General features: G+C 37.0%; 11 protein-coding genes across 11 annotated transcripts; 5 read left to right on the top strand and 6 right to left on the bottom strand.

Annotated features, from left to right (window-relative positions):
- Positions 1–3,937: 3,937 nt before the first annotated feature.
- On the top strand, positions 3,938–4,536 carry RHIMIDRAFT_303558 (uncharacterized protein; the record flags this gene model as incomplete). The annotated part of the gene is made up of 2 exons (XM_023614421.1): positions 3,938–3,950; positions 4,006–4,536. The coding sequence occupies 2 exons, from the start codon at positions 3,938–3,940 to the stop codon at positions 4,470–4,472; spliced, it is 480 nt and encodes a 159-aa protein (XP_023461226.1). The 3' UTR covers positions 4,473–4,536.
- On the bottom strand, positions 4,389–5,753 carry RHIMIDRAFT_274617 (myo-inositol-1-monophosphatase). Its single transcript, XM_023612477.1, has 4 exons — positions 5,697–5,753; positions 5,442–5,652; positions 5,321–5,400; positions 4,389–5,262 (listed from the first exon to the last, which is right to left on the bottom strand). The coding sequence occupies exons 1-4, from the start codon at positions 5,710–5,712 to the stop codon at positions 4,619–4,621; spliced, it is 951 nt and encodes a 316-aa protein (XP_023461225.1). The 5' UTR covers positions 5,713–5,753; the 3' UTR covers positions 4,389–4,618.
- A 1,591-nt stretch (positions 5,754–7,344) lies between these two features.
- RHIMIDRAFT_249244 (uncharacterized protein) lies at positions 7,345–8,350 on the top strand (the record flags this gene model as incomplete). Its single annotated transcript, XM_023610597.1, has 4 exons — positions 7,345–7,420; positions 7,469–7,477; positions 7,527–8,171; positions 8,223–8,350. The coding sequence occupies 4 exons, from the start codon at positions 7,345–7,347 to the stop codon at positions 8,348–8,350; spliced, it is 858 nt and encodes a 285-aa protein (XP_023461224.1).
- Positions 8,351–9,564: 1,214 nt separating this feature from the next.
- On the bottom strand, positions 9,565–11,032 carry RHIMIDRAFT_242618 (GAT-like domain-containing protein; the record flags this gene model as incomplete). The annotated part of the gene is made up of 7 exons (XM_023609819.1): positions 9,565–9,960; positions 10,019–10,170; positions 10,233–10,344; positions 10,397–10,581; positions 10,639–10,768; positions 10,818–10,906; positions 10,966–11,032. 7 exons carry the CDS (start codon positions 11,030–11,032, stop codon positions 9,565–9,567), a joined length of 1,131 nt encoding a protein of 376 aa, XP_023461223.1.
- A 479-nt stretch (positions 11,033–11,511) lies between these two features.
- RHIMIDRAFT_242617 (F420H2 dehydrogenase) lies at positions 11,512–12,463 on the top strand (the record flags this gene model as incomplete). The annotated part of the gene is made up of 4 exons (XM_023609818.1): positions 11,512–11,569; positions 11,621–11,680; positions 11,740–12,357; positions 12,405–12,463. The coding sequence occupies 4 exons, from the start codon at positions 11,512–11,514 to the stop codon at positions 12,461–12,463; spliced, it is 795 nt and encodes a 264-aa protein (XP_023461222.1).
- Positions 12,464–13,611: 1,148 nt separating this feature from the next.
- RHIMIDRAFT_189752 (HLH-domain-containing protein) lies at positions 13,612–13,821 on the bottom strand (the record flags this gene model as incomplete). The annotated part of the gene is made up of 1 exon (XM_023605910.1): positions 13,612–13,821. A coding segment is annotated over one exon (210 nt), but the record flags the coding sequence as incomplete, so codon positions are not given.
- Positions 13,822–15,572: 1,751 nt separating this feature from the next.
- On the bottom strand, positions 15,573–16,503 carry RHIMIDRAFT_209255 (uncharacterized protein; the record flags this gene model as incomplete). Its single annotated transcript, XM_023607127.1, has 2 exons — positions 15,573–16,098; positions 16,151–16,503. Coding segments are annotated over 2 exons (879 nt in total), but the record flags the coding sequence as incomplete, so codon positions are not given.
- A 171-nt stretch (positions 16,504–16,674) lies between these two features.
- On the bottom strand, positions 16,675–17,898 carry RHIMIDRAFT_209242 (putative hemolysin-III channel protein Izh2; the record flags this gene model as incomplete). The annotated part of the gene is made up of 7 exons (XM_023607124.1): positions 16,675–16,806; positions 16,861–16,989; positions 17,037–17,159; positions 17,214–17,254; positions 17,307–17,362; positions 17,418–17,661; positions 17,709–17,898. 7 exons carry the CDS (start codon positions 17,896–17,898, stop codon positions 16,675–16,677), a joined length of 915 nt encoding a protein of 304 aa, XP_023461219.1.
- An 844-nt stretch (positions 17,899–18,742) lies between these two features.
- RHIMIDRAFT_209248 (kinase-like protein) lies at positions 18,743–20,205 on the top strand (the record flags this gene model as incomplete). Its single annotated transcript, XM_023607126.1, has 9 exons — positions 18,743–18,904; positions 19,031–19,116; positions 19,165–19,378; positions 19,433–19,465; positions 19,514–19,559; positions 19,673–19,782; positions 19,843–19,909; positions 19,966–20,099; positions 20,155–20,205. 9 exons carry the CDS (start codon positions 18,743–18,745, stop codon positions 20,203–20,205), a joined length of 903 nt encoding a protein of 300 aa, XP_023461218.1.
- A 439-nt stretch (positions 20,206–20,644) lies between these two features.
- RHIMIDRAFT_242612 (uncharacterized protein) lies at positions 20,645–20,973 on the top strand (the record flags this gene model as incomplete). Its single annotated transcript, XM_023609817.1, has 3 exons — positions 20,645–20,726; positions 20,775–20,859; positions 20,910–20,973. 3 exons carry the CDS (start codon positions 20,645–20,647, stop codon positions 20,971–20,973), a joined length of 231 nt encoding a protein of 76 aa, XP_023461217.1.
- RHIMIDRAFT_98688 (RNA-binding domain-containing protein) lies at positions 20,903–22,237 on the bottom strand. The gene is made up of 5 exons (XM_023615968.1): positions 22,193–22,237; positions 21,908–22,137; positions 21,769–21,848; positions 21,611–21,698; positions 20,903–21,556 (listed from the first exon to the last, which is right to left on the bottom strand). Coding segments are annotated over exons 1-5 (909 nt in total). The 5' UTR covers positions 22,195–22,237; the 3' UTR covers positions 20,903–21,047.
- Positions 22,238–27,618: the final 5,381 nt, after the last annotated feature.

The raw sequence follows: 27,618 nt of genomic DNA, 5'->3' as shown, positions 1-27,618 counted from the left end.
CCTTCTCCATGTTTGTAGGTGGGGAGGCATGGACCAAACGGCTATACACATAAATTACAGGTCATCCAAGATGTGGGAGGTCGTTTGGGAAGTTATAGTCAGGGATCTTTTAAAGCAAGACCGTCCACCTGGACACGGCACACACAGATGGCTGATATTAGGTAAGGAATGGGGTCCCACCTACAAACATGGAGAAGGACTACGGGGACGCGGAGCAAACACGTAGTCCTGAACCACCTCCTATGGCATGTGAATCCTTATTTAGTGCAAATCCCAACATATGTGCAGAAAATCAATTCTGGAATTCAAGACAATATAGAGAAGAAACTTAAAGACAGCCCCTGTTGTCTCAAGTTAAATGGGATATGCTCAAAAGACTAGTACGTTGTCTTAAAATTATTGTCGTTTTCGTTCCAACTGGTGTAAGCAGAAATTATGTAAACTGCAAAGCGAACGTAAAATCTGTTGCGTTGCTATCGGCACGATGAAATCCTGCTTCTACCCATTACGAAATTCATCAGCTAACTACAGTTTTAAATGGCTCAGGTACAATAATTAAAAGCAGGCCAGCGTTGGCTAGAGAACAATGAAAACTCTGCTGGATGCTTAGCCTGCTATGCGATCAAGAAAAAGCTTATGATTGACTGCATCTAGAGTATATTCACTCTGTCTCTCAGACTTTTGGTTTGCTCTCTTGTTTTATCTCTGCTGTTTGCTCTCTCTTCTTTGGTACAACCATGAAAGTCAACGTTAATGGATACTTCTCGTCATCTATACAGCTAGGTCGAAGTTTACGTCAAGGAGACCCCATCAATCTTCTTTTGTTCAACTTGGTAATGGAATCCTTAGTTAAATCTATTGTTGGTTCTCAGCAAATCCATGGTTTTACTTTTCCTTTGGCTAACAACTCGGAGGGTGCTCCTTTACTGAACCATCTGTCAGTCTGTCGTATTTACCCTATAAATACTTAATCTTGTCGTATGAGATTACTATAAATACATACTCTAAGAATGAATAATGCAAAGATACTGACAACAATACATGTTATTAACATATAACGCGATATGCCCAACTGTTATTGGACATAATTAAATCGGTTCCTTAATAATTCTATCTTCATATAAAATGACGCTGTTTGTAATAATGAGCTCTCTCTCGTCTTAATATACAATAAAGAAGTTATATAGAGACTCATCGACACACATTTCCCTTATTACTTCTTCATATATTCGAGACATATCACACAGGTCCTTCAGAAATCAAAGTCTTAACCTATGCAAATAACCTTTTGGTTTTCCTTGCCAATCAGCATGACCTTCAGAAGGTTCGGTCCCTCATTCAGAAAGGCAGCCTGGCTTCTAATGCAAGAATAAACTATAACAGGACTGTGGCCTTCCCTGTCTCAGGCGCTTCCAACACGGAATGACTAATACATTTACAGTCTTATGGCGTTATTCAATAATATGACTCCAAGTCGTCTGAACCACTCGTATACATCGGTTACCTTCTGTTACGATCGTCTCGACAACGAAACAGTTTTCAACAGCGTATCGTGGAAAAAAAATATCTAAATCTTGTAATATTTTCAAGCAAAGGTCATGCAGCCATTCTCAATGTGATTATCTTCGCTTTGGCATGTCCTTAGGGTAGTTGGGATCAACCAAAAAGCTTTTGACATTATCCGAAAGCTTTGCGAGGTTTTCTTGGTTTCATGATTTTCCCACTTATTTCGTTAGACACTTTTCAACAGTTCCTTAAGAGTGGCGGATTGGTATTCTTGGAATCGAATTGTCAACACTTAGCTCCTCAGTATCGATGATTAACTCTTCTCTTGATCGCTAGCGGCCCTTCTAGTTTTGTTACTATATGGTTGTGTGCTTATTTGCTTAACTTATCATCTTTTTCGATAGCAAACGCAAGATTGCCTTTTCTCTTTTCGTCCTTTAGTTATGAATTCTTTAGATGTTCTTTCGGCCTTTTGACGCTCTCTTTGATCCTGGAATAATCTTTACTTTGCTCAACAGCCCTTCGTCAGAACTTTCTAAGGTTTCCGTTGAAACTTGCTTATTCCTACCATTATCAGAAGTCATAAATTGGCTGGCAGATGGCTCAACTAGGGTGCAAAAGCCTTACAAGTCTCTTCAGGTTAGCCATGCTTTTATTTTATCGCATGATCACTCTTACTTGATACCCAAAGAATGAGTGAACGATCAAAGGTAACCTTCCCATGGTTGTAATCGTATTCGTAAGTTGGTGTGTTCGGATTGTTGCTCCAGCGTTTCTCTTTGATCTTTATAGTCAACTAGATCATCCTTGGTTCGACCCCAGTTCTAATACTATTCTGCTTCGTAAATTTCGCAAGCATCACCAACAGCTTTACAACGATCTGGTGGATACCAAGCTTCCAATATGCTTCGATCAACCTCTATCTAACTTTGATTTTGGAATTTGCCGATTCCATTGCAAATTCGTACACCTTGGTATCGCCTGTTACAACACAGGATTCCTTGTGCGTCTAGAATGCATACATTGTTAACATCTTCTTTCTCCTCGAAATGTTGATTATGTCAAAGTCCAAGCGTTAAACATGAAATGCATTTTATCCTGTTATGCTCCAAAAAATTCGAAGTGTGGGCTCGCGTTTGGAATCATTTCTTTGGTGAATTGACTTTAACAGTCAATACTATAGAGCAAGCAATATTTCATTTACGGTTTCCTCCTGAACAATTTTCTGCTTTCTCTAATGAAAGTACTATCGATTGCGTCTTCTGGTGCATCTGGCATGCACATTGGATGTTTATTTTCAATGGACATCCTTTTACCTCATCTGCGGCTTTTCAGACTATCCTTGATTGCCTGAAATCCTTCAAGGTTTTATTCTTGTGTGTTAATTCTCTTTTGTATTTCTGTCTTTTAATAGTTCACCACTGATTTCAAATGGGTATTTCTTTTATTTTAAATTGCAATTTGACTAACAACGCTCCTACAAAAAAAAAAGGCTTATATTATTGTTGTCAACGCTCTTATATTTATTCTTTTCAGATGCGATAGAGGAACGTAAAGTAGAATGTATGCTCTACTGCAAGATTATACTCGAGCTATTATAGCGATTTATATCAAGCACGTCACATTGTCAGCCTGAAGGCCCAACAGCTCAGTTGCTTTACCCACTCGCCAGAATATAGTGCATAAAGATATGAGCACCAGCGAAACTGCCAAGTAAGTTATCTGTGAAATTTGCAATACCAACAAGAAGCGTTGGGCAAGTATCGAAAAATAATTTACCAGACCTAGTGTGAGTTTTGCCTCCATCAAGGGAACCAAAGACCGTGTCCAGAGCTATATCCACTGCGCCAAGCGACGACACTGCCGCCAGGATGATGATAGTTCTTCCAGCAATTCTAACACTGATTTGCCAGCACGTTTGCCACGAAACACTCAAAATTCCTCATTTAATCAAGCTGAAATGGATTTCATTGTAAAATTCAAGGGACTGTGGGCAGCAAATACAAGAAAAATGAGTTGGTCCGAATGCTTGGCAGCCGGTCACCATGAAAGATACTTCACAAGTTTTAAAACTAATGAAAAATTACTGGTGATATTCAACAAATATATTCAAAGTCGCAACAAGCAGACGTAATCACCTCTCCTCTTTTTTTCTGTTGTATATTCCCACAGTCCTCTCATATATAAATATCCAACGTTTCCCTTGGCTTCGGCCAAAAGAATTTCTCGCTGGCTTTGTTCGAGACATTGTTATTGTCAGGTACAACGTCACAGGCGCTTTTTTGAGTTCCGGATATGCAGTCCTCAATGTATCAAAGCAGTCGTTTGCTCAAGATGAGGCACCCTTTTTGGAGCTCTCTCATGTGATTACCTGGGTTGATCCAGACACGTCTTGTTCAGACAAACTGTTTATTTTGCTTATTGAAATGATATGCCTACTTATTGTAAGTATTGTCATGAATTTAGTCATATCGCTTCCAATTGCTCTAATTCCTCTAGCGGTAAACGTTTTTCTCTGTCTCAAGTGTGGCCATGTTTGGGCGGATTACCCTAAACGAGCATCCGCTGCTAAACGGCATCGTAATGGTCGTTCTGTAGCATGCTCTTCCTCTTCAACGCAGCCTGTCTCAAGTGAATCTGAGATCACAGAGCCAGAAACATCAAGCGGTGAAAATGATGGTTTGACAAGTATTCCCAAGTTTAAGGGGGCCATCCAGCGCTCAGAGGTTTCTGAAGAAGCTACTCCACTTGCTCGAAATCCCTCGCACTTAAACTCCAAGTATGTCAGTGTTGAGTCATGTGGCCAATCTGTTCAAGAGGCTGGCCAGAATTCTCCCAGTCCTACCTCTCAACCGCCCTCTCTTGTTTCGGTTACTGTAGAGGTTCGTTCTGATGATGAAATGGAGGCTGTCTCTTATTCTTCTGAACATTTAGGCAAACCTAATGAAGCGTCATCTAATCATTAGCAGTTTTCTCTCACTTGCAAGACATTATTTATTTTATGTTGTAGAGGTCATCATTAAGACTACCATTCATCAATTGCATAAAGCTCTTTTTGTTTTTATTCAAAGTACCAATACAAAGCATATTAACTGTTTATAAAAAAGAAGATCTATTCATATCCACCTGGCACAGGTGGTCTAGGAGCCTCAATATCCGGAATGAGTCTTTTCATTTGATTTGCAATATGAATCTGAGATTCACTATCAGGAGCAGCACGGATAGCAAGATATTTACGACAGAATATATTTACAGGTTTGGTATCTGATGTATCACTGTGGCCCTCAAGGACAATACCACCAGACTCAGTTACGACGACCATCGCTGCAGTTACATCCCACTCCCAGCAGCCCACTTCCCAGTAAACATCTATGGCACCCTTGGCAACAAAACAAAGGTTCAAGGCAGCCGAGCCAGTGGTGCGAACACTGTGAGCTTCAGCAGCCTTTGAACTATCTGATTTCTTTCGGATCATTTCATGGATAGCGTTTATCTTAGCATCAATGACAGCTTTTGATCGATCAGAACCTGCCTCCGTAGCGATCAGACAATGTGAGAGATCCGTCAAAGGAGGTGTAGGCTGGAACAAGGGTAATCTTTGGGTTCTATTTAAATAGGCACCGTATCCTTTGGCTGCTGAATAAAGTTCGTTTAATATTGGGTTGAATACAACTCCCACAGTTGGAATCTTATTGATTGTCAATCCGATACAGACAGCGACAAAAGGGTAGCCATGAACAAAGTTTGTGGTACCATCTAATATTAATCTATTGATTAAAAATGAAAAGATAAGAGGCAAGATATTATGCGTTACCTATGGGATCTACAATCCAAGTTGGATGATCTGTAAATTCAGTCTTTTCACCACTCGCAAACGTTTCTTCACCGATAAATCTAGAAGGGTTAAAGATGAACTATATATGGCGTCTTCTTACTTGTGGTGAGGGTATGTTTTCTTTAATCTTTCTTTAATAAATTCTTCTACTGCTTTATCAGTCTCTGTCACGAGGTCAGAGGGGTTGTCCTTTTTGACATGAACATGACTAACACCAGTTCCTGTCATTCTGGAATCAATGGCAGATTTGATTACAGCACCAGCATCTTGAGCCAGCTGAATGGCAAATTCAAGATATTCTTGAACTCTACCTAAATAAAGGTCAATCAATGAACTTATTATATGAGTTTATTACTTTCTTCGTCAACCATTTTATCTAAACGTCCTAAAGAAAAAGGGGGGAGGAGGAGGAAAGAGATTATGTGGATGACAATTAAAAATGCATTCTCATGTGACCCATTCAATATCCGCTCTGAAGAAATCGTCGAATCCTGGACACACATTATTCCACTAGAAATACTGTGGCTCTTCTAGCCCACAATGATTACACTCCTAAACTTAAAGCTCATCTTCGAAAGTTTAAGGAACATACTAAAGAGGGCTTAGCTCCCTTCATCAACCCACTTTGGAATCTTATAAGCCGTGTGTTGAACAAGATTCAGCACGAGCGATTACATCAAGCGACACTCGTGGTATCCTTTTGGTTCAGCACAATAGGATTTCCTCTTCCGAGTGCTGTTGGCCATAGCACCACCAGTCTTTCTCAGCAGCGACGACATTCAAATTTACCTCTCTTTTGCTCAACAAAATATCTTTAAACGTATAAATTGAAGTTTTCATACTTTTGAAAAAGTCAATATAAAAAGTAGTCCTGAAGCCCTCTCAAAGACAATATAAATAGCCAAAATCATTCATTGGATCAATAATCAAACTACACGTTTCTCTTTTTATATTCACACAATAAACATATCTTAACCTTTGTTATAAAAGTTCCTGATCTATTCTATTTGAGAATGCTCCTTTACAAACTTATCTAGAAGATATAATGTCCACTTATCTATTCAAATCTCTGTTTCATTGGAAGTTTTTATCAGGCTACTGCCTTATAGAAACTCCTCAAACCTAACACAATTATAGTGGATTCATTAATCATGTCTCCCCCATCTTTGACATATTCTGTGCATCTGATATGTACTTTAAGGCTTTCTGAATCCCGTACATTTAGTTGCCCACTTCATCAACTGTTGTGTATTTCCCAAAATTAATTTCTGGAAAGCATTGTCAGGAAGTCCAAGAATTGAACTTTTGTAAACGATTTCTACTGCGGTAAGTATTCTCATTAGTAATAGTTTGGCAGGTATGAAGCAAGTGTGGATGTGCTTGTTACTTCTTGACGAGAACGTTCCTGAATGAATTCATAAGAAAGCTGACTAAATCTATTTTAAAGGCTTGATCAGAAAGAGTTGCAGAAGGTTACCTTGAGCATTTAATATTTTACGCATAAAAGAACCTTAAGAAAGGATGTTCATATTTTGTAAATCATGCCTTAGAGTGAATACTAGTACGTGAAATGGCAAGTTCAATAATAAAAAAAAAGTATTCCTAAAGACTAGAACAACCAAGAATAGTTCGAGATGCAGCGAAAATCTGGAAATTGACATCTGGGGAAAGCTGATGTCGGACCTTTGCCTTGTGTGGTGACGGAGATCAAATATCCTTTTAGAAGTTGCCCGGGATTAACCCTTTTATTCAATGAACAAAGAAAATAAAGACAGTAAATAAAAGAAACAAGGGGGAGGCAAAGAAAAGACAAAAAAAAGAGAAAACAAATAAAGTGAAATCAGGATGAATAGAGGACAGTAATCAATTAATGTTTTTTTTTTTTTTTTGGTTAATAGTTTCCGAAAAGAGTAGAGCTAAATTTAGAATTCTCTCTTTTTTTATTACGAGAACACAGGGCAAATTTTTTTTTTCTTTTTTCTTTTTTCGTATTTCTTTTAGATATGCGTTTACTGTTATTACAGTTTATATTCTTGGCATTTTTAGGCACTTTTATTAAGGCAGATTTAATAAAAAGAGGTAAATAAAGTCATTTGCATACAAGATAAACTTACTCATATTATATAGTTCCTCAAGGTAATAAATATAATTATAATAGTATGGATATTTAATATATGAAATATAGCTGCCCAGACACCAGCAGCACCAGCAGGTGGTAACAACAACAATAACGGTACTCTCCCAGCTAGCACAACACAGGCACCAGCAGCATCAGTAACGCCGGCAGTTCCAGGAAACTCAACTGTTGCCCCCTCAGGCAACTCGACAGTTCCTATTTCACCTGGTGCTAATAATCAAACATCTGTCGTCAATGGCAACAACACAGTCAGCTCAAATTCATCAAACACATGGGCTAATTTGCCTACTTCAGCTAGCTATGGCAACACTGTCTATCCCGGAAGCGCCACTTTCCTTACACCTAAGCCCAGTAAATCTGTTTCACCACTCTATCGCATCGACAAGAACGAAAATGTCACCTTTGTTTGGTCCTTTACCAACCTATTGGTTCGCCCTTCTAACTTGACTTTGGCAGCTGTTGCTCCAAACAGTGTTACTTATACCATTACTGCCATGCAAGGCGCAGAAACAAGCGCTGTCTGGCATCTCAAAGATGTACCACCTGCCTCACCACTTATGATGGGAATGTATCAAATACAACTTTATGATCAAAGAGGTCCCACAGCAATGGCTCAGCCTGGTTGGCTTTCTCCAGCTAGTGGCCTAACCATTGCGTTCTATTCAGCAGAGTCTTATGTTCCTCCTTCTGGCAGTAAGTTTCCGCTTGAATGTTGTAATAGACATGTATCTAACATGAATGTAGGTGATTACTGTCCTACTTGTTTTTATAATGCAGGAAAAAGATTAAGCGAATCGATTGGACCTATTGCAGTTGCATTTGGAGTTGCCTCTGTTACATCTGTCTTGATCTTATATGGCATCTTGTACTAGCCTGTTCTTTACTATATACCGTAGATAAACTTTCTGTATTGTTATTAAAAAGAAGATATAAAGAAAAATGTAGTAGCAAGATGTTTATGATTTATTTGTTTATGCGCTGGTTTTATTTTGTTAAAGGTATAAATTAGGTCTGTGCTATTTAAAAGCAGCGTAATCCCTTTTTTGCACCTCTCTTTTCTTATTTTTGTTTGATTCTGATATATCATGAATATGAACCTCTGTCTTTACTGTGAGAAGCAGTTGTTGGATGAGGTACATATACTAATGTGTCGACGTATGCTTAATATTTTCTGTAGAGCGCCTCATTCTGCTCACTCGCTTGTCAAATAAACGAGGCTTCTAAACCTATTCATCATATCTTAATCTTATTCAACAGAAGAAATCAGTTTACATTATACCGTGTATCTTCTTTACACTATCATTCACGCATCATGGCTTTATCTGATGCAAATACCCGTAACAGTAGTCCTTGTTCTTTACTATAAAAATACATGCGTCATTGCATTGGTTGGTAAATAGAAAAATGCCTTATTATTTGTTTGTACCACAATGATTCGTTTGGATAGAGAATTATTTATTCCGGCTTACCGATGATATATAAAATAAAATAAATGCTTGTTAGAATGTTTGATGCCAAATGTATATACAGACTTACAGTAGAGGTTGATGCTCCATGTGTCTTTATTTAAAATCAAATAGTATTGGATACAACGTTTTGAAAGGAGGGAGAGGATATATCTATCTCAAAACACTCGCCAATCATGAAATGCAAAAGCGTGAATAGCTTTGTTGCTGCTCATAATATAATCGTATTTCATTATTTCTCAACGTATATAAATAGATCCTATTTCTTTTCTTGTCATCTTTATATAATATTTGAAATGAAGGTTCTCTATCTCTCAATTTTGACTGTATGCATGCTTGCTATAAATGGATCGGAAGGTCGCCTCTGCTCGGCTGTCTGCGTACGTACTCCTGAAGAAGCTCTGTGTCCTACTACAAGAGAACGTATAAACAAAGGAACAGATGATATGCCTTGCTGGACATGCTGCACGCCACAATGATCTGTTTAGGTTTCAAAGCTGCATAACACTACATATATAATAACTTGATGCTTAAAAGAAGGCCTTAATAAACATCATTTTTCCTTTACGTCACTTCAAAGATTCTTGGATTCTATTTATTAATACGTTATACAAACTTGGTTATCTGGGCGTAGATGAAAAAGGATCCTGTCGAGGATCTTGAAAGCACATGGCTCGAAACGGATTGGTGTCATAGGGTAATTGCTGTGATTGACCGGTAGGCTGCATATACACTGGAGAAAAAGGGTTCGTTATCCTACGCTGTAGGGATACTCCTGGTGAGGAAGGCTGAGGAAAATAGGTAGGACTAGCTATTGGCATATACGGCAGTGGCAGTTCATTGTTTGTTGGAGGCAAGTCAAGTGCCGCAAAAGGATTATTATCTGTTGGAAGGTTAAGGCGAGGAGGAAATGGTTTTGGATTTACGCCTGTTGTGTCTTGATGCGTTATTTCTGGAGATGGTTTATCTAGTTCTTCAATATAATCTTTTAATGTGTCAATAAGCGTAGTAGGTGCCTATTTAAACGCGTCATTACAAAAATTAACCCTAATAATTAAGTAATATATATCTTACATGATTTAAAGGTGGAAGCTTCATTTCTAGTGCACCTTCATATGGTCTTGCCGCATTGAAAAACTCGGTGACTGACTGAGTCTCTGTAGAAAATGTCTTGTATAGCTCAATGGACATTAAAGCATCCGATTTGGTCATTTCAAAGTAATGTTCTTTTTCATAAATGATATATGTATATGTATTAGGGAGAGTGATTATAAAAATAAAGACTTACCGAGTATGTTTATTATGGATTCATTCACAGCTTGGAATAGATTGAAAATATCCTCAATGACCAAGCGATAGGCAAATAAAGAAATAGCAGGGTCTCCTTCGTTTAAGCAAAACTACATTTTTGCATGAATATATTATCTTGTTTTCTCTATTATGGATCTTTACCTTACAACTCAACGCACAAGCAAGTAGCTGCTGTAGCTTGATCGTTTCTTCAAACAATCCTTCGGACAAGGCGAGTCGTCGGAAGGTTCCGCTCTTTGTGTAATCTATTTGAGATTCACCAACAGCAGTGACTCTTCTGTCCAAATATGTTTTGTACAAGTAAATATTTTGAATTGTTCCTGGAACTAAGATCTTTGCTTTTAATCATGCATCAATCATCAAAGAAAAAAAAAAGTCATTACCTAACTTCTTATTCTTTATTTTACTAATGTCAAAGGTTTGAGGTCGACGCATACAAATTGCCTCTGCTACTTTTTGTGTGTTTCCTTCACGAATCAGATAATGCAAAATGATGAGCACCTTGAACGTGATCTGTAATAAATTTTAGTTTTAATAGTAGCTGTAAAATGATACAACATACGATCCAATAGCCTTCTCCAAGTCTTTTTTCAAGTAATTTTAACATCTTTTCAATACTTGATGGACTCTCCAGAGTGATGTTTCTCAAGGCTGAGATAATAAAAGAAGATGAGTAATAACATTTTTTACACAAACATGGTTTCTTTAACTGATCAAGTGCTTTTGTTTTGGTGGTCGATATTCAAGTCTTGTTGCCTTTCTTACTGCTGTTTCCATATTTAATGTAGAAAAAAAAAAAGAGAGTAATCCTCATTGTTTGCATAAAAAGGTATATTTTAAATTACAGCCAATGGTAATAATCCAGTTTAGGACTGACATATCGTCTTTTCATGAATACAGGCTTTTTATCATGAAACATTTCATTGTTTAAGAAAAAATACCAGCGAAAAAAAAAAGTGCATTACATATTACCAATTTATATCCTTTATTTTAACCTTTTTGAACAAGTCATTCTTCTTACAGAGCAAGTTATGAAAAGCCCTTGCCAGAAGCTAGCTACTATTATGACTTTTTTCTCATCACAAAAATGCAACTCAGTAAGCTTTCATCCTGTACATTCAAACGGAGCTTATTATCAATTAACGTCATCAATTTTTATACGTCACACTCTAGGGGTTAACGAGCGTTGAATGAAATCCGGGGCAATTTTTTATACTTGTTTGCAATAACCCCCCACTCTTTCTATATATACAAAAATGGCATCTCGATTAATTAGTGCCAACATGATGCGTCTTTCTCGCTCATTGGCTGCTGGTAAATGGGTATGAAGCATAATGGAGTCATAATACTAATATATACATGTAGCAACCACTGTTCGTTCAGCACCTATCCGTACCTTTACTTCAACTGTTTCCCGATTGCAAGGTAAACAAAAAGATATTATATACACATACTTTGATAATAAACATATACAAAATATATAGCTGAGGAAAACAATTATAAAAAGGTATCTGCTGATCCCAACTTCAAGAGCGGCAATGATCAACTTCACGAATACGGACAATATCTCATGTCTGTGATGCCCAAATTCATTCAACAATTCAGTGTATCCAAAGATGAACTTTGTCTTTATGTTGCACCTACTGCCTTGCTTCAAGTTATGCAATTCTTACGTGACCACACCAATGCTCAGTTTAAATCAGTGATGGATATTACAGCTGTTGACTTTCCCAGCCGTGAAAATCGATTTGAAGTTGTTTACAACATGTTGAGTATGAGATATAACGGTCGTATCCGTGTAAAGACGTATGCAAGTGAAATATCTCCTGTTCCTTCTGTTGTTCCACTTTTCAGTGGTGCCAACTGGCAAGAGCGTGAAACATATGATATGTTTGGTGTCTTCTTTACCGGTCATCCAGATCTTCGTCGTATCTTGACTGACTATGGTTTTGAAGGTCATCCCTTGAGAAAAGATTTCCCTCTTACTGGATATGTGGAAGTTAGATATGACGAAGAAAAGAAACGTGTTGTTACTGAACCAGTTGAATTGGCTCAAGCATTCAGAAACTTTGAAGGTGCACTTTCACCTTGGGAACAAGTTGGTAAGTTGACACTCTTTATGTTGTCGTGTGATATTTACATTGTATAGGCCCTGGACGAGATGATACACCGAAGAAGATTGAAGAGGGAAGTGAAGAAAAGAAATAGAGGAATGCAGCTGTTTATTTGTGATAAAATTTTAAAAAAGAGAAGAGGGACGACTTCCTTGAATAAACCTTATTGTAGAAAAATACGTGACTTTATATATATATATATAAAGGGGGGGGGGGGGAAAGGGTTGTAAGGCTTCTTATATATTAGTGAGTTTAACTAGAAAAAAAAATAATGAATTTGGTGACCATTTCCTTATTCAAGATTATCTTCCGATGCTATTCGGATTGGGGGACTACAAACAAATAATTAAATACCAAAAGAGAGAGAGAATAGACCTACTTTAAAGTGGCTTTTCTATCTACTTTTTCTTTTTCTTTCTATCATTCTTTGGTGTTATGTACTTTCATTTATAAATCAACCAAAATATAAAGAAAAAAAAGGGTAAAGCAAGGGGATCATCATTTAATAAGTTATTTAAAATGTTTGAATCAAGTGAGTAATAAACTAAAAAGGATGTATTGTAAATATTTAATCTATTTAGTAAACACTTCAACCATCTTACTCGGTGTCACTCTCTTGGTGGTTCTATTTGCTTTGATCGTAAAGACTCATAGCAGAGAAGAAAGGATAAATCAAGATGAAGAAGAAGGATTGGAAGGAAGTTGTTTGATAAAGACAACGACATATTACCAATGGAATAGATCAATACCACATCAAGACAACCAAAAATGGAAAGAGAGAACAGCATTACTCATAAAGAAATACTCTGCTATAGATTAAATACCACGTTATGTACTGATTGCTTTATTCGTTTCATTTTCTTCCTTTTTCAAGGAAAAATCCTGAAGTATAGGTGGTAAGACAGGTTGTCTTTGTTTTTGATGCATTTGTAACTGTTCCTGTAAGAGCAAGAGTTGCTTTTGTTGTGACTTGTGAGCGAGTAAGGCATTTCTTGCACTCATAGGTAATTCTGAGAAATCATTTTCGGATTTGATGACTGGAGGAAGAGTAGAAAGAGGAGGTAACAGAGAAGGCCGTTTTTGTGGTTTCTGAGATATCAACGATGGTGCTGACGACATTGTTGTTGTTGTTGTTGTCGGTAGTGATGTTGTTGTTGTTGATGATGATGTTTGTGGTGGAGGAGGGCATAAAGGATATGTCGTCATACGTCCTTCTACTTTAACACGTATTTCAAGTGATCCAATTTTGTCTCTTAGTGAATTATTCCTCTTTTCCAAGTACTTTATGTATTCAACTGCTTTAAACAAGACAGTGCTTTTTGAGTTATTAATGTTCTTGAGAGTGGGCACAAGCTCGCTGAGCTCTTTGAACCCGTTTCGAATGGTACTTCTTCGCTTTTGTTCAGATGCGATATGGTTCGCTCTTTTCTCTTCTTCTGTTAAGAGTTCTTTATGCGATCTGCTTCGTTTCGCAGGAACCGGCGACTTAGACGGGCTTGATCTCTTTCTAGAGCTGTCTTGATTTAAAGATAATGCATTGTGCAAAAATCTATCGTTATCATTTGTTTGATTCTTTTGCTTGTCCAATGACTGAAACAGGGAATGACTTTCTTCTTGTAGACAGTCTTGCTCACTGAAAAAGGAGTCCAAAAAATTTGAAAACGCCTTGCGATCGTTTTCATCAAGCACACTCGTGTTGTTTGCATAATTGAAGTTGGGTGGATCTCTTTGTAAGAATATAGGATCCAATTGGATATCATGATTGGTATGATTATCACTGCTATCACTACTACTACTGTTGCTACTACTACTACTACTATCACTACTGCTTCTGTTGTTGTAATGGCCAGTGTCACTTCTCATAGTATTTGACTCAATATTATAATCAAAGTTGAAAGGCACGCAAAAGGCAGAATCCATGCCAAAACTAAACTCGAATTCTAAACAAATCATGAGAACAGATGATATTTTATAATGCTTAGTCTACCTTCAAATGGAACTGGTTCCTGCAGCATATCTTGCTGGTTCCATGCATCATGGATAGTTAAAAAGGATGTGTTTGGATTCATTATATTGCAAGAAAGAGAAATAAATGAAAATTTTCACAAGCTTTCTCCACTTTTTCTACGGTTTGGTGACACAAAGTAAACCTTCGTTTTGAATCACATGTTTCTAAACAACTCCCTTCCTGATTTATTTTTTGTTTCGCTTTTTGTTTACTCTTTTAATTTGATACCCTCCCTCCTCCTTTTCCGAACCTATGGGGTTTTTTCCACAGTGATAAATTATATACATTTCGTTTTGTTTGTTTTTTTCTGTTAGATATCCAACGAAAAATGAAGAGAAGATCGAATGTAATACAATAAAATTAAAGTCTCATGAATTTGCCCAAAAATAGTGAAATGAGTACAAGTCATATGGGCAATGATGGAGAAAGGAGTAGCATGACTGGTTATTGATGACGATGGCAGGTGTAGTGCATGCACTTTTTTAAAAACTAAAGTCGCGTTTGCCCAAAAATCTTTATACACGATGAAGAGTCCCAACAATTTCAAATTGCATTGTGTATACATACATCTAAATTTCCCAGAGGGCACTGATGATGCCTTGTATGTGGTTCCTCTGCAATGGATGATGTCTTTTGTGGCTGATGAACTGAGCAGTTACAATCAGGCGAAAATGATTTATATGGAACAAAGATGTAAGTTACAGTGAGGTGTTTGACGGAATCATAGGTTGGTTTATTTATAGTACAAAAGATAAATGTGATATTATGTACTGATCGTTTAAACAGGGCATTACATTGGATGTCTCTAATTTGTGTCATTATCTAAGGAGAAGCAGATGAAGTAAAGTATGAGAAATTGATTATACCAAAGCACCGTATTAGCTTTATCGGTATATCTCTTGTGCCATAATCCTATGAAGCTCGCGCATAGCATACATGGTAAAATACCATGACGCTTTGAGGTTGCACATACCCTTACCAATGCCAAGCATAATGAAAAGTACGGTGAATTTCTCATAAATTCATAGTACAAGGCTTCCTAAATTGTTTATACTTGAAAACTGTGATTGGCTGACTGAATTTTCATATTGCTCAAATGTATTAAAAGTGTACAAAATTGATGCATTTATTAATCATTAAGTGTGAAAGATTATAAGAGAAGGATGAATGGAATAATGCAAGATGACTAATATTTTTACAAGTTCTTTCTTTGACGCTTTTCTTCTGCTTGTTTCTTACGGTAAGCGCGATATTTGACATCAGTTCCAAAGATGTAATCCCACCAGCGAAAAGAGGAAGCATAGTTACCTACAAATGCCATATGGTGGTAATCGTGATGATCAGCGCCTGCCCAAAATGGAATGAAGTGACGAAGCGACCAAGGGAAATCGTATCCGGAATGGCAATCGATGGCTTGACACAAGCGACAGACGATCCAGAATAGCATAGTGAAAAGATGGAGTTGCCAAGGTCGGTCAGCATGGATAAAGAATTTTTGGAAGGCATGGTAGATCAATGGTCCGCCAATGGTGCCGAAACCAAGAATAGATGTTTCAAGAGGATGAGCGTACTCAGCAGCGATACCAAATGGAGCGGCATATTCGTGATGAACCTTGTGAATACGTTTGTAGAGTGGTGGCCAGTGCATTAGACGGTGAACAGCATAGTGATAAGCGTCTTCAAAGACAAAGAATATGGCAATTTGAGGCAGAATGTATTTCCTATATAGCAGATGAGTTACAGTTTCTTCTTCTCTATATGGGATATCTTTACCATGCAGGGAAAGGCGCGTCAATGTTCATGCCCAAGAGAGATGCCATTGGATGAAATAAAAAGATGAGCGGTCCCTCGTACAGAAAGTGTTGATATAAGACAAGTTTGGTGCATTTCCAATAGTCGGCAGAAGTATTGACCTTGTTGGGCTGTATTTTATACTGTTTAAAGTAGGGAATAAAATCGCAGATCAAGAATGGAATGAATCTACCAAAATAAACGAGTTCATGCATGACAAAGGCAATGATACCAGTCACCACCAGGGGATCTCTATCCCGGTAAGCCGCTTGCCATTGTTGCTCTAACCAGCTGAGCTGATCAACTTGTACAGTAGAGTTCATATCTTGATAAAGCCAAGATAAAAGAAAAGAAAAGAAAGAAAATAAAAGAGTGCCTTATATATAGTCTATTCACCCCGGGACACCTCACCGATGAAAAAGAGAGAGGATCAAGTGGGATGATTTTTTCACTTCGGGACATCAAAAAAAAAAGTTATTGCGCACATCTCTTTATCCGATAAGTATTTATGAAAACAGTGTAGAACAGAACTTTTGGTTAATTGGATCATGCCAAAAGGCCATAGCGCTCAGGACACCAAAATAGTGAGCCAATAGTGCAATCACGACACAGACGTGAAATATTTGATGAGATGCACCCTAAAGTAAGCTGTATAAGAATAAATATATAAAGAAAAGCCATGATTTTCTTACAAAATAGTTAAACATGCCAGGTTTGACGCGTTCAGGAAATCTGGCTCCATAAATGACTGCACCCACAATGTAAGTTAAAGCCATGAGAATCAAGTGACTTAGAGATATGGTTCTTACAGCATTATTTAGCTACAGTGATGTTAGATATGGAATGACGATGTATAGTGTAAACGTACGCCATATATAATGATGCCATGAAGGGTAGGTACAACACCAAAAAGTCCTAAAGAAATAAACAGGAGAGCTCTTACCCATCTATAGGCAGGCGTACGAAAATGTTTTAACAAGGTGACTGTAGCCTAGCAACAAGAAAAAAGTTAAATCCTTGTGATACTCTTTAATGATAGACTTACAGTAATAGCACCCAAAGCAACAATGATGGATAGATAAACACCTAAATAGCAATTTAGTTTCTAGTATTTAATTGGCATCAATAATGTTCTTACTTTGAAGAGTCTGATGGCAATGAAAACCATAATAAATCATGGGAAAGAACGAGCCACTAATAAAAAAAAGGGGGTTAGATGATTCAATTGGATTCAACATATGATTCATACACTATAAGAGTAGTGATACCAGCATAATCACATCGATTCCAGGTAGCCGCAACTTTTTCTGAGTGACAAGAAAAACAATGGAAACTAGCACTGAATCCTAAGCAAGTAAGCGCACCAGCAACAAAGACAAAGAAATAGGTATAATCAAAGGACGTTAGAGAATCGGCAAGTGGATTTGACCATAAAAAGTGGAATCCAATGCCTATGAAGAGGAGAAAGGCCAAAAAATGACTCCATATGTTTACTAAGAAATGATAAGTACAACAATAATAAGGTACCATAAAGCATTACTAGATTCGTTATGTAAATAAAATAAACTTTGAACGCATTCAAGGTAGCTATTGGACTGTCTTCTATATCCACCAGTGATATAGACATTGTCCTGCATCCAAGTTGGTATTTCATGCCAGTCCAATATTCTTTTGATAGGTTGCTTGTTTAATAAGGTATCGGTGTCGTTAATATCTTCTAGTAATTGCATATCTGATTTAGGACTTCTTTTCTGAACAACCATATCTATAGTAGCAATAATAAATAAAAGCAAAAGAGAGACGTATTCATATGCTACCCATCTTTTAATCCCTTAAAGAGCCCCAATCTTTGGACTTGTTCTTCATTATTATCATAAGCCTATCACGTTAAAGAAAAAAAAAAAAGACAGTCAAAATCGACAAACACACCTGAATATGCTGAGTTTTATTTAATTTATCTGAGCCTTTCTTTACCTACAGACACAAGAAGTATACTTTGGGGGTTAAACTGAATATCTATTATATCATGACCTGTCAAACACAGTTGAACAAGGTCCTTGTTAAAGAAAGACCAGAAGTGACTGCTGATTCATGGTCACGATTTATCTGAACTCTAGTAAATGATCATGCTTTACGTGACCAAAGTATCCTTTTCTGTCTCTTTTTCTTCCTTCTATTATACTATTTCACTATAAAAAAGGAATGCTATTCCATACTATTCCTAAGCACACCGACTATTCAATCGATGTAACTATTTACCAGAGTAGTAAATACTCGATGATAATCTTTTATCTCAATAGAGCCTCAGATATGAAGAACTAAACCAGATGCTTTTGGCAGACATCATCGAAATATGTCGTGAAAGAAATCTGCCAACTGAAGGCACCAAATCGCAGCTCATAAGTGACTTATTATTTTGGGCAAGCTATACCTTTCTTTTCATATTGAGTGATCTGTAACTAACAAATTGAGCAGAAGGAAAATACGACCCGACTTGTACCTGCTCCTTCAACCCCTAGGCTAAACGAATTTGAAATATCACAGTACTCTTCAAGTACTTCAAACGCTAGTGCGATGAAGAACGAAAGAGAGACGTTGCGTTCTAGAGAGTTTTCCGTGTTATTTCTAAATGGCGAGACAGACACAGGTCTGGATATACCGTACAAGGAGCTTGTGATCAAGCAAAAGATTGGCAGCGGAGGATTTAAGGATTGCTATGAAGGTAATAAGCACTATGTGAGAAAGAACAACGGTTTTCTTACAAAAAAAAAAATTGCTAAATTTAGGTGTATACAAAGGAGTAATAATATTACCGTTTACAGATTGAAAAAAGTTATTACAAGACACTAACAGATCTAGTAGGAAGCCGTCGCTATTGGGGAGTTGAGGATCACACGATTCAATGAAATTAACTTGGCAGAAATAAAGCATGAAATTAACGTACTAAAGTAAGTTTATTTACTCTTCTGTTCTTTTGAATATTCATCCTTTTGTAGACAACTGAGACATGAAAATGTGGTCAAATTTATTGGTGTCTGTACTCATCCTAGTCACTTGTGCATAGTGACTGAACTTTGTTCAAAAGGTGACCTCTTTGATGTCATTCGCGCCTACCCAAGACCAAGTTTTGCACAACAAGTTATGTACATGTACGATATTGCTCTTGGGGTAGCTTATCTCCATACAAGAAGACCATCCATTATTCATAGAGTAAATATAAGCCAAAATAAAAGGTGACCTACTCATAATTATAATATATATTAGGATATCAAATCAATGAATATCTTGGCAAGTCTCGTTTTTATTAAAAAAAAAATTTAAAAGTGCTTATGCAACTGTGTTTAGGTATCTAGTGATGACAGAGCCAAGATTAACGATTTTGGACTTGCGCGTATTCGACCAAGAGCAAACGCTCTCATGCACACTCAATGTGGCACGCCAAACTGGTAAGTTTTATCTGCATACAAAACATAAAGATAAACAACTCATTCAATACATAAAAAGGCAAGGTAACGATGACCACATACTCGTTTTCTTGTGTACCTCATCATACTTTGCTTTTGTTAGCACCTGAATTCTGGTCTGTCAATCCAAGCTATACGGAAAAAGTGGATGTAAGGAGATATAAAAATACGAGGCCAGTTTGTTAAACCCAATATTCTCTATTGTTAAAGGTATATGCATGTGGACTCATCTTTTGGGAAATTATGACTTGGGGAACCTGTGGATACCCGTATCAAGGTAAATAGAGTATACATCCTACAAAAAACTAGTCATTTAAAATCAGATATTACAAGATTACTCTGAGCATGAGCTTTATGAGGCAGTCAAGTACCATGATGCACGACCACCTATATCACAATTGACAAACATATACCCAAGAAACCTGCTTGTCTTGATTATGGAAATGTGGGAAACAAATCCTTCTTTGGTAAGTGCGAAGCAAAAGGAAAAAAATACCCGAGGCTGATCTATAGCGCATCTAGCGTCCTTCGATGAACCATGTTGTTGAACGTCTCTCTACCTATTTGACCTAGTTAAAAAGCTTCAAAATGTATGTTATCACTATTTTTTATTCTATTTACTATATAATAAAATGTCTCCTTTTTTTTTTCATAAAATTGTATTGTTAGAGAGGAATCCATCAATGTGTCGATAAAAATATCAACTGGTCTATTGTCATATGTATCAGTACGATAAGACTTAGCTTGTATATTAGCCTCAAGCGAGAGTGGTTTCCATTTATTAAGCCATGGTATTATTGGCTGATATGCGCCATAACGTTTCAGAGTAGTAAACCATCAGTGTAATAGCTTGGTAGTGTGTTATTGTTTCTCATAGTTGTGTAAACAAGATATTGTAACTCGGCAACTTACCAATTACGTCTATGTACTACATCCTATCTTAAATGTCGATTGTTTACTTGTTTCTATTCTGTTTCCCCTTTTCTCTTTTTTTTCTTTTTCTTTTAATAGAATGTCAGAAAAGAAAGAATTGCCACCAGAACGCTATTATACACCACAAGTACAGAGCAGCGTGTCTCATAAACCGCCTTCAAGTAATCCTATTAAACTCGGGTTTTCTATTTAACTCATTCATACAATAGTATATCAACCTACACCTCAGCCTGAATCCGTCATAGTTCATGAAAAGACAAGAGTGCATAAAAATAACTCATGCTGCATATCTTGGTATGTAATTTATCATAAGCAATTGAATATATACTAAGATGATTATATAGTCTACTAGCATGTTTTATATGTCTGGCGGTAAAAGATGAAGGCACCAAGTCTCCAGAGCAATAGAGGGTCTCTTTGAATTTTACTGTTATTCTTCTTTTTTTATTTATTTAAATAAACAAGCTATATTAAAGATGTCATTAACGTCTTGAAATGGATCGTCTGCGTGGAGAAGGTGATATGCTGTAACTTCTGCCACGACGAGGTGATCTACTATAACGACGAACAGGGGATCTATTACGACGAGGTGTTCTGCTACGACGAACAGACCTGCTGCGACGAGGTGATCTACTACGGCTGAGAGGAGTGAGGCTTCTAGAATAACTTCTACTGCGAGAGTAACTGCGATTACGGGAGTAGCTGCGTCCACGAGAATAACTGCGTCCACGGGATGGGCTGCGTCTACGAGAATAGCTACGTCCACGAGAGTAGCTTCGCCTGTCACGAGAATAGGATCTGTCTCTGGAGAAGCTGCGTGGAGATCGAGAACGAGAGTATGAGTAGCGTCTTCCACCTCGGCGAGGAGGTGAGCGGGAGATGGAGCGAGAGTAGCGGCGTCCTTTGTTAAATCGATCTCCTCGACGTGTAGGTGGTGGGCCGCGATAGCTGTCTCTTCTATTATAACGAGGTGGAGGAGAATAACGAGCTGCTGAAAATGATGTGGATAAGCCAATTGCTGTATGCTTTTTTATATTATGATTACCTCTAGGAGGTGAAGAAATGGGTGATCTTGATCTTGATCGTTCCTTTGAAGGAACAGTAACCGTTAGTTTAACACCATCCAATTGCGCCTAAGAAATATAAATGCTTGTTATCTTTCTCTTGCTGTTTTACTCTGTTTGTGCCTACTGAGGAACTTACATTATCCATGTAGCTGATAGCTTTGTTAACATCTTCTTGTGTTTCAAAATCAATATATGCCTTTCCCAAGTTGATATTTACTAAAAGAATGTTGAATATAAGTTTCTTCGTATATTAGATAATCCTTTTATCTTTTTACATTCTTTGTCAAATGGAAACTTTATATGTGTAATCTTTCCAAATTGTCCAAAAATTTCTTTAATGTGTTCTTCAGTAACATTGCGAGTTAAATTGCTGACAACAACAGAATGTGAATTCTCAGGGCCTGCAGATCGAGAGCGACTTCTACGCGTAGGAGATCTTCCGCGAGATCCTTTTGATGGTGAACGACCTCTTGACAATGAGCGTGAAGGTGATCTTGAAGTAGGCCTACAAAATATACACGGTTATTTTTGTTATATTACGTGTTTTATAAATGATTTACATTTTTTCTTATTGTATTATATTCGTCCCTTTATGTAATATTAAAAGAAAAGTCAAGAAAGAAACTGAAAGAAAAAAAAAATACGCTCCTTCTCAGACTAACTGATGACGCAAAAAAGCGAGTCACAGACTGACACTTTTTGTTTCTCTTGTTCATAAAAGAAAGGCATTGCAAAAAAAAAAACCAGAGAGTATTAAATGATGCTTACAATCTTGATAAATAAAATAACCCAAATAAAAATAAGAATAGCTCATATCGTATCCTTTTATATAGTAAAAACGTCTGTCCAATTAGATAGTTTCATTAAAGTAATTTTTCGCAGAAAGTAAGTCTGTGTTACGTTTACAAAAATGAGCACACTTGTCTACATCCATCCTAAATCAATTTCCTGACAAATCCTTTTAAAGTTTTATGCTAATAAAAGAATAAAGTAGCCTCTTTTCTCTTCCATATTAACAGGCTGGCTCAATGATTCATAAATTACACTCGGCCATTAGTTGTTCTCAAAGATGAGACAAAAAAGTTTACTTGATTATCAACAGCTTGAAAAGTGAGTCGAGTGCCAAAAATATTGATAGAGAATGGTAGATGATTTGTAGTTAAGGAAATAAGACAAGGACTTAATAGGTAATACACATTTTGTAAACAAACCAAGAGAGGATATTATAATCAGATATAATTGCTGTATTTAATTGGAAGTGCATGGTTCAATCATGTATTATTATCACTGGTTTATTATATTGATCTTGATATCTAAAGGAAAGGAGAAGTGCCACTTGTGCGTGTCTATCTAGACTACATGAGGCCTTTTTTTATAATGTTTCCATCATGGTCAAAGTAGATATTATTTTTAAATGATAGAAAACGTTTTTATTTCAATATTATAAGAGTTCATCAAACAAATCCTCAAGGATTGCCTTTCCATAGGTACGAGGGGTGGATAAACCGACAATTTCACCAGCCAATGCATCATCTCTGAAGAGCGTGACTGTAGGAAAATCATTAATATTATATTCTCTAACAATATCCTAAAGTAACATGTTAATAATCACCGAGTTTTTTTGTTTCACTTATACTTACACGGTGATTAGTCAAATTAAATTTAAGAAAGAGGACGTTTGTATACTCCTTAGCACATAAGCACATATAAGTTTCTGCCGGTATGCAGTCGATATACCCCATCGAAAGTGAAGAGAACGACGACTTTGTTGTTGGTTTTGAGTAATTCTTTGAATTCAGCAACGCTAGCAGGTTGTTTAAGATCGGCCATCTCTCGTGTTCTATTTTATGTAAAGAAAAAAACAGATAGTTGGCTGTCTTGTCCAATTTATACTTGTGGATATAATGTAGTACAAGCTTCCCAACTTCATTTTCGGGAAGAGTGTCTAATAAGAAAAATTTTATATTGATAACAAAATAAAGTAGCCAGGTCAGCTCAAATCTCGGTATATTGCACGTAGCCTTTAGTTATGCTCAAAGGTGTGTCAAAAGAAAGTAAGGCATCTACATGGTTAGAGAGAGATTACAGACTTTGTTGGCTTAAACAAATCCTAGATTGACAGTAAAATTCCGCAAACGTAGGTTCTGTGGGGCGAAGTAGCATGACAATTGGTTGAAATACCAATAAGGAGACGTTATCTAGCCTGATGAGTCGTACTTTTGCGTGCAAGGCAGTAACTGCGGGCAAAAAGAGCGCACAGGAAGGAAGTGAGCGCTACTATAAAACCATCTAGTATCCACAGTGAAGTATGATGATGATTCTATGGTTTAAATATGCTTCTAAGAGAGGTATTTCGGGCCTTTAGAACATCTTTATAATTTCGTTTAACATTTCGTAAATCCATTTGACAGCTACTTAAATAAACGTACTATGTAGAAATATTGCTATGCTTTTATTACACATGACCAAACGTATTAAATAAATTATTGATGAAATAAAGTAAAGAAGTCATTGGTATGGAGTTATGCAATAAAAGGCACTATACATTTTACTTTGATGACGAAAAAACTAAGCTTTTTTTTTTTAAAAAAAAAAGCAAGTTGGTTTGGTAATCGAAAAGTAAAATGAGAGACTGTGAATACTAGATTAGACACTGTCATTCTTTCAATGGCGTCTAAACAAAGAAACAAATCTTTAAAGCTAAATCATTAAGCAATGTTAAAGTCATAGAATGCTTGCTATCATCTTGAGCATCATCTGAAAACACCCAAGGGTACATTGTTTTGTAGAGTTTTGATAGTCATAATGTTTGGATAACCTTAGTTCAGCAGGTCTTGAGATAAATAACATTTATTTGAATAGTAAAAATGGGAGGAAGACATATGAAATTATGATACCACATGTATATATGAGAGGACTGTGGGAAGATACATCATCCATGTGTTCGAAGGTTGAGTGCTTGCAAATCAGGAACGCTGCCTTGTCCAGTGGGCGCAAAGCGTGGATGCGGTAAATGGTTTGCCCATCGACTGGCTTGAACCCTTGCAGCAGCGTCTTTGGTTGAACTGTTGAAACACAAAACATGAGCACCAAAAGCAGACTATGGTATCAGTCGTAGATATCCAAGATATAACCCATTATTTGTTGAATAAAAGCAAGATTGGCTATTTGTTGCACCTCAATAAAAATGATAATTCGTTGCAGCAAAACACGCTTGCTGATTTTGTCAGTACCAGGTAGATACTCTGACGTATTCAGCCTTGTTATTTGAAAAAAGCCAGTTAAGTCGATGCTTTGCGAATTATATTCTTTATCAAGAAGAGCTGAATACTATTAAAATAAGACTCGTGTGTATTTTATAAGGAAAGTTGAATGTTGTGGTCAATGTGGATGATTTATCGCATCTGATGCGATAGAAGAAAGTAGAACGTAAGAACATAATCAACTCGGCGTTTGATTTCTCACCTTTGATTGCTGTCATGGTGACAATTATGAATATGCAAAACTTCGTAATCTCTGAGCTAGTAAATGCCTTGATTAGATCATTCACTGCGTCCTGAATGGTTGTTGAAACTTTTTCATCAAAGAAGTTTATCAAATGTTCCTTATGCTTTCCGTTTAGTTGACCAGCAGGTCTGTTGAAAGTGTGATTGGGGGTTTTTTTTTTTTAAATATATGCTCTTTCATGGGTCATTCATATAAGCTTGTTTCATTTGTGTGCCGTATCATAATTGACATTCGCAGCCTCCTTTGACTTCATAAGCTCTCCTTCCTTCTTATAGCATCACAAAAAGTAGTAGGTTCTGGTTGAACATGATTTTTGATATACTTTTGTAAGCCAATCAAGCTTTCTATTAATGGCTGCTTTGTTGCTTCTCTTTCTTCTTTGTCAAATATACTTCCACGACTGTCTTTGTAAAGAGCTGCAAACATGATTCAAATAGAATAAGTCAACTTTTTCTTTTTTGGGTCAAATAAAGTCCGACCGCTACCTTCAAAAATCGTCCAATTGACGATCTGACCACCTGTGCTTTTTGTCAGTGCTTTTGTTACACATAGACAAATGTCTTTAGCGGATTATGTCAGGAAAATAGCACAATTTCACTATTATGGTTGGTCCCAGCTTGTGATTTATTTACTCAGGGCATTTTACAACTAATTTTTACTGGAGAAGCTTTTGTTCAAAGAAACGTGTCTTGTTAATAAGGCATATTGACCTTACCAAAGATTAACATGTATTTCTTCTTCAATACTTTATTTTATTGACAATATCTTGATGAAGAATGAGTCAAGCAATACTATACAAAAAAAGGATGATCTTATTGGCAAGTACAAGCCAATCTATAAGTCATATCTTTACTGGTCTCATGGCCGTTCTTCCGTCAATAAGGAGCTACCCCTACACTTCTTTAAAAGAAAGGTGCTCTCTTCAGTCAAAATAAGCCATACTTTGGGAAAAATCAAACCGCCCATTGGGTGAATCACAACTGCCTTTTGGAAAAATTAACACCGCTTTTTGACGTTGGAACGACTGTAAACCATCTATCACCGAAGGGAATCGTATGGCACCTGAGGAAACTGCAAAGCCCAAAAACAATGGAAAAATATAGACAAGCATTCACAAACTCTACAAACAAACTGCTTCCATCCTCTACTTCTTCTTTCAACAACAGACATTCTGCAATCCATTACATCGAAGAGTTTAACACTAAACTTTGCCAGGCCATATATACGCCTCTGGACCAAGCCTGTGGGCGGCAAATAAATCAAAAAGACTCTCAAGCCAAATACTTTTGGACACCAGAAATGCAGGATGTCTTTAACCTTAAGGAGTACTATTATCGAAAATGGAGAAAAGTTCGTGGGTTAAATTGTCTCAAACTGGATCCTTCACTAGGAAACCAAAGCATGTCTACGGCAACTTGTTTTACGTCGAAGAAAGAAAACTTGGCGTCAGTTCTGTGAACAAATGGAACGCGGTGAGTATACAAAGGCTATTGTAAAGTTCTGTAAAATTCATAAAAACAGAAACTTACAGTCCTCTTTTAGTTCTATAGAAGGGCCTTAACATGCGGCTAATACCATGACCTCTCACTTACAGTCAATATACTCGGGAAACTTACTGCAAGATGTAAGCCAAGATTCAAGTGTACTACCAGCTTCCTTTGGCCCATTTGATGACAAAGGTAGCCCTATTTCACTAGAGAACATACAAGCATCCATCAAACGACTGCCTCCTAAAAAAGCTCCTGGTGTCGACCATATTCGACAAGAAATGTTAGTTCCTATTTTAAAACAAATTACATCTTTCTTGCTCCGGTTATTCCAACCCTGCTGGAAATGGTTATACAGTCTTTCCGGAAAGTAAATTCGCCTGTGATCGAAAATAAATGCACTTAATGGTGAGAACAAAATTCATGTTGTATGAAATGTAAATTCGCCGTTACCAAGAATATTTTCGTAGTATCAGCCCTGACATCCATGGAGATACTGTATTTCCAAATTGAGATGTCGTATTGAAACCGTTGTAATGTTGTCAGAGTAATAACAAATACAAAAAGAATATGGCTCACTATCTCATTTGACAGTAATATTAACAGGTGGGCTGCCTTGGAGTTGAAATTAACTTAATATTTGAAATAGCCCTCTTTAGTCTCTTTGTAAAAGCTTAAATTCTTTATTCGGTTTTTCCATGAAATCAGAAGAACATGTAGTCATATTTGGCAATGCATATTCTTGAATGGCCACGAAGCAGATTGCTTCTATTTGACATGATTTCTTTGTCTTAGGTACTCGATCCTGAAACTTGTTTGAAAGAAAAACATATAAAAACCCATTTTAATTGAGTCCTTTTTTTGCTTCTTTACAGCAGTTATCAAGTGTCCCTCTGAGTGTTCAAAGATTCACCAATCAAAACTAGCCTGTCCTCATGGTCCTTGCTCTGGCTCGCTTGTCCCGCCCTCTTTGCTCTCTGGCGTGTATCTGG

This window comes from Rhizopus microsporus (assembly GCF_002708625.1).
Source record: "Rhizopus microsporus ATCC 52813 unplaced genomic scaffold scaffold_34, whole genome shotgun sequence".
Taxonomy (NCBI): Eukaryota; Fungi; Mucoromycota; class Mucoromycetes; order Mucorales; family Rhizopodaceae; genus Rhizopus; species Rhizopus microsporus.
The sequence above is the reverse complement of the archived record's forward strand: the minus strand, read 5'-3'. Positions and strand labels throughout refer to the sequence as shown.

Bases quoted from the DNA above. Each gene is read 5' to 3' on its own strand.
- RHIMIDRAFT_274617 (XM_023612477.1), bottom strand. The intron at 5,401-5,441 runs GTAAGAAGACGC...TAACCCTTCTAG, and splicing joins AAAACATACCCTCACCACAA to ATTTATCGGTGAAGAAACGT. The intron at 5,263-5,320 runs GTAACGCATAAT...GATTAATATTAG, and splicing joins TTGGATTGTAGATCCCATAG to ATGGTACCACAAACTTTGTT.
- RHIMIDRAFT_98688 (XM_023615968.1), bottom strand. The intron at 21,699-21,768 runs GTAAGTTCCTCA...TATATTTCTTAG, and splicing joins CTATCAGCTACATGGATAAT to GCGCAATTGGATGGTGTTAA. The intron at 21,557-21,610 runs GTAATCATAATA...CATCATTTTCAG, and splicing joins CATTTCTTCACCTCCTAGAG to CAGCTCGTTATTCTCCTCCA.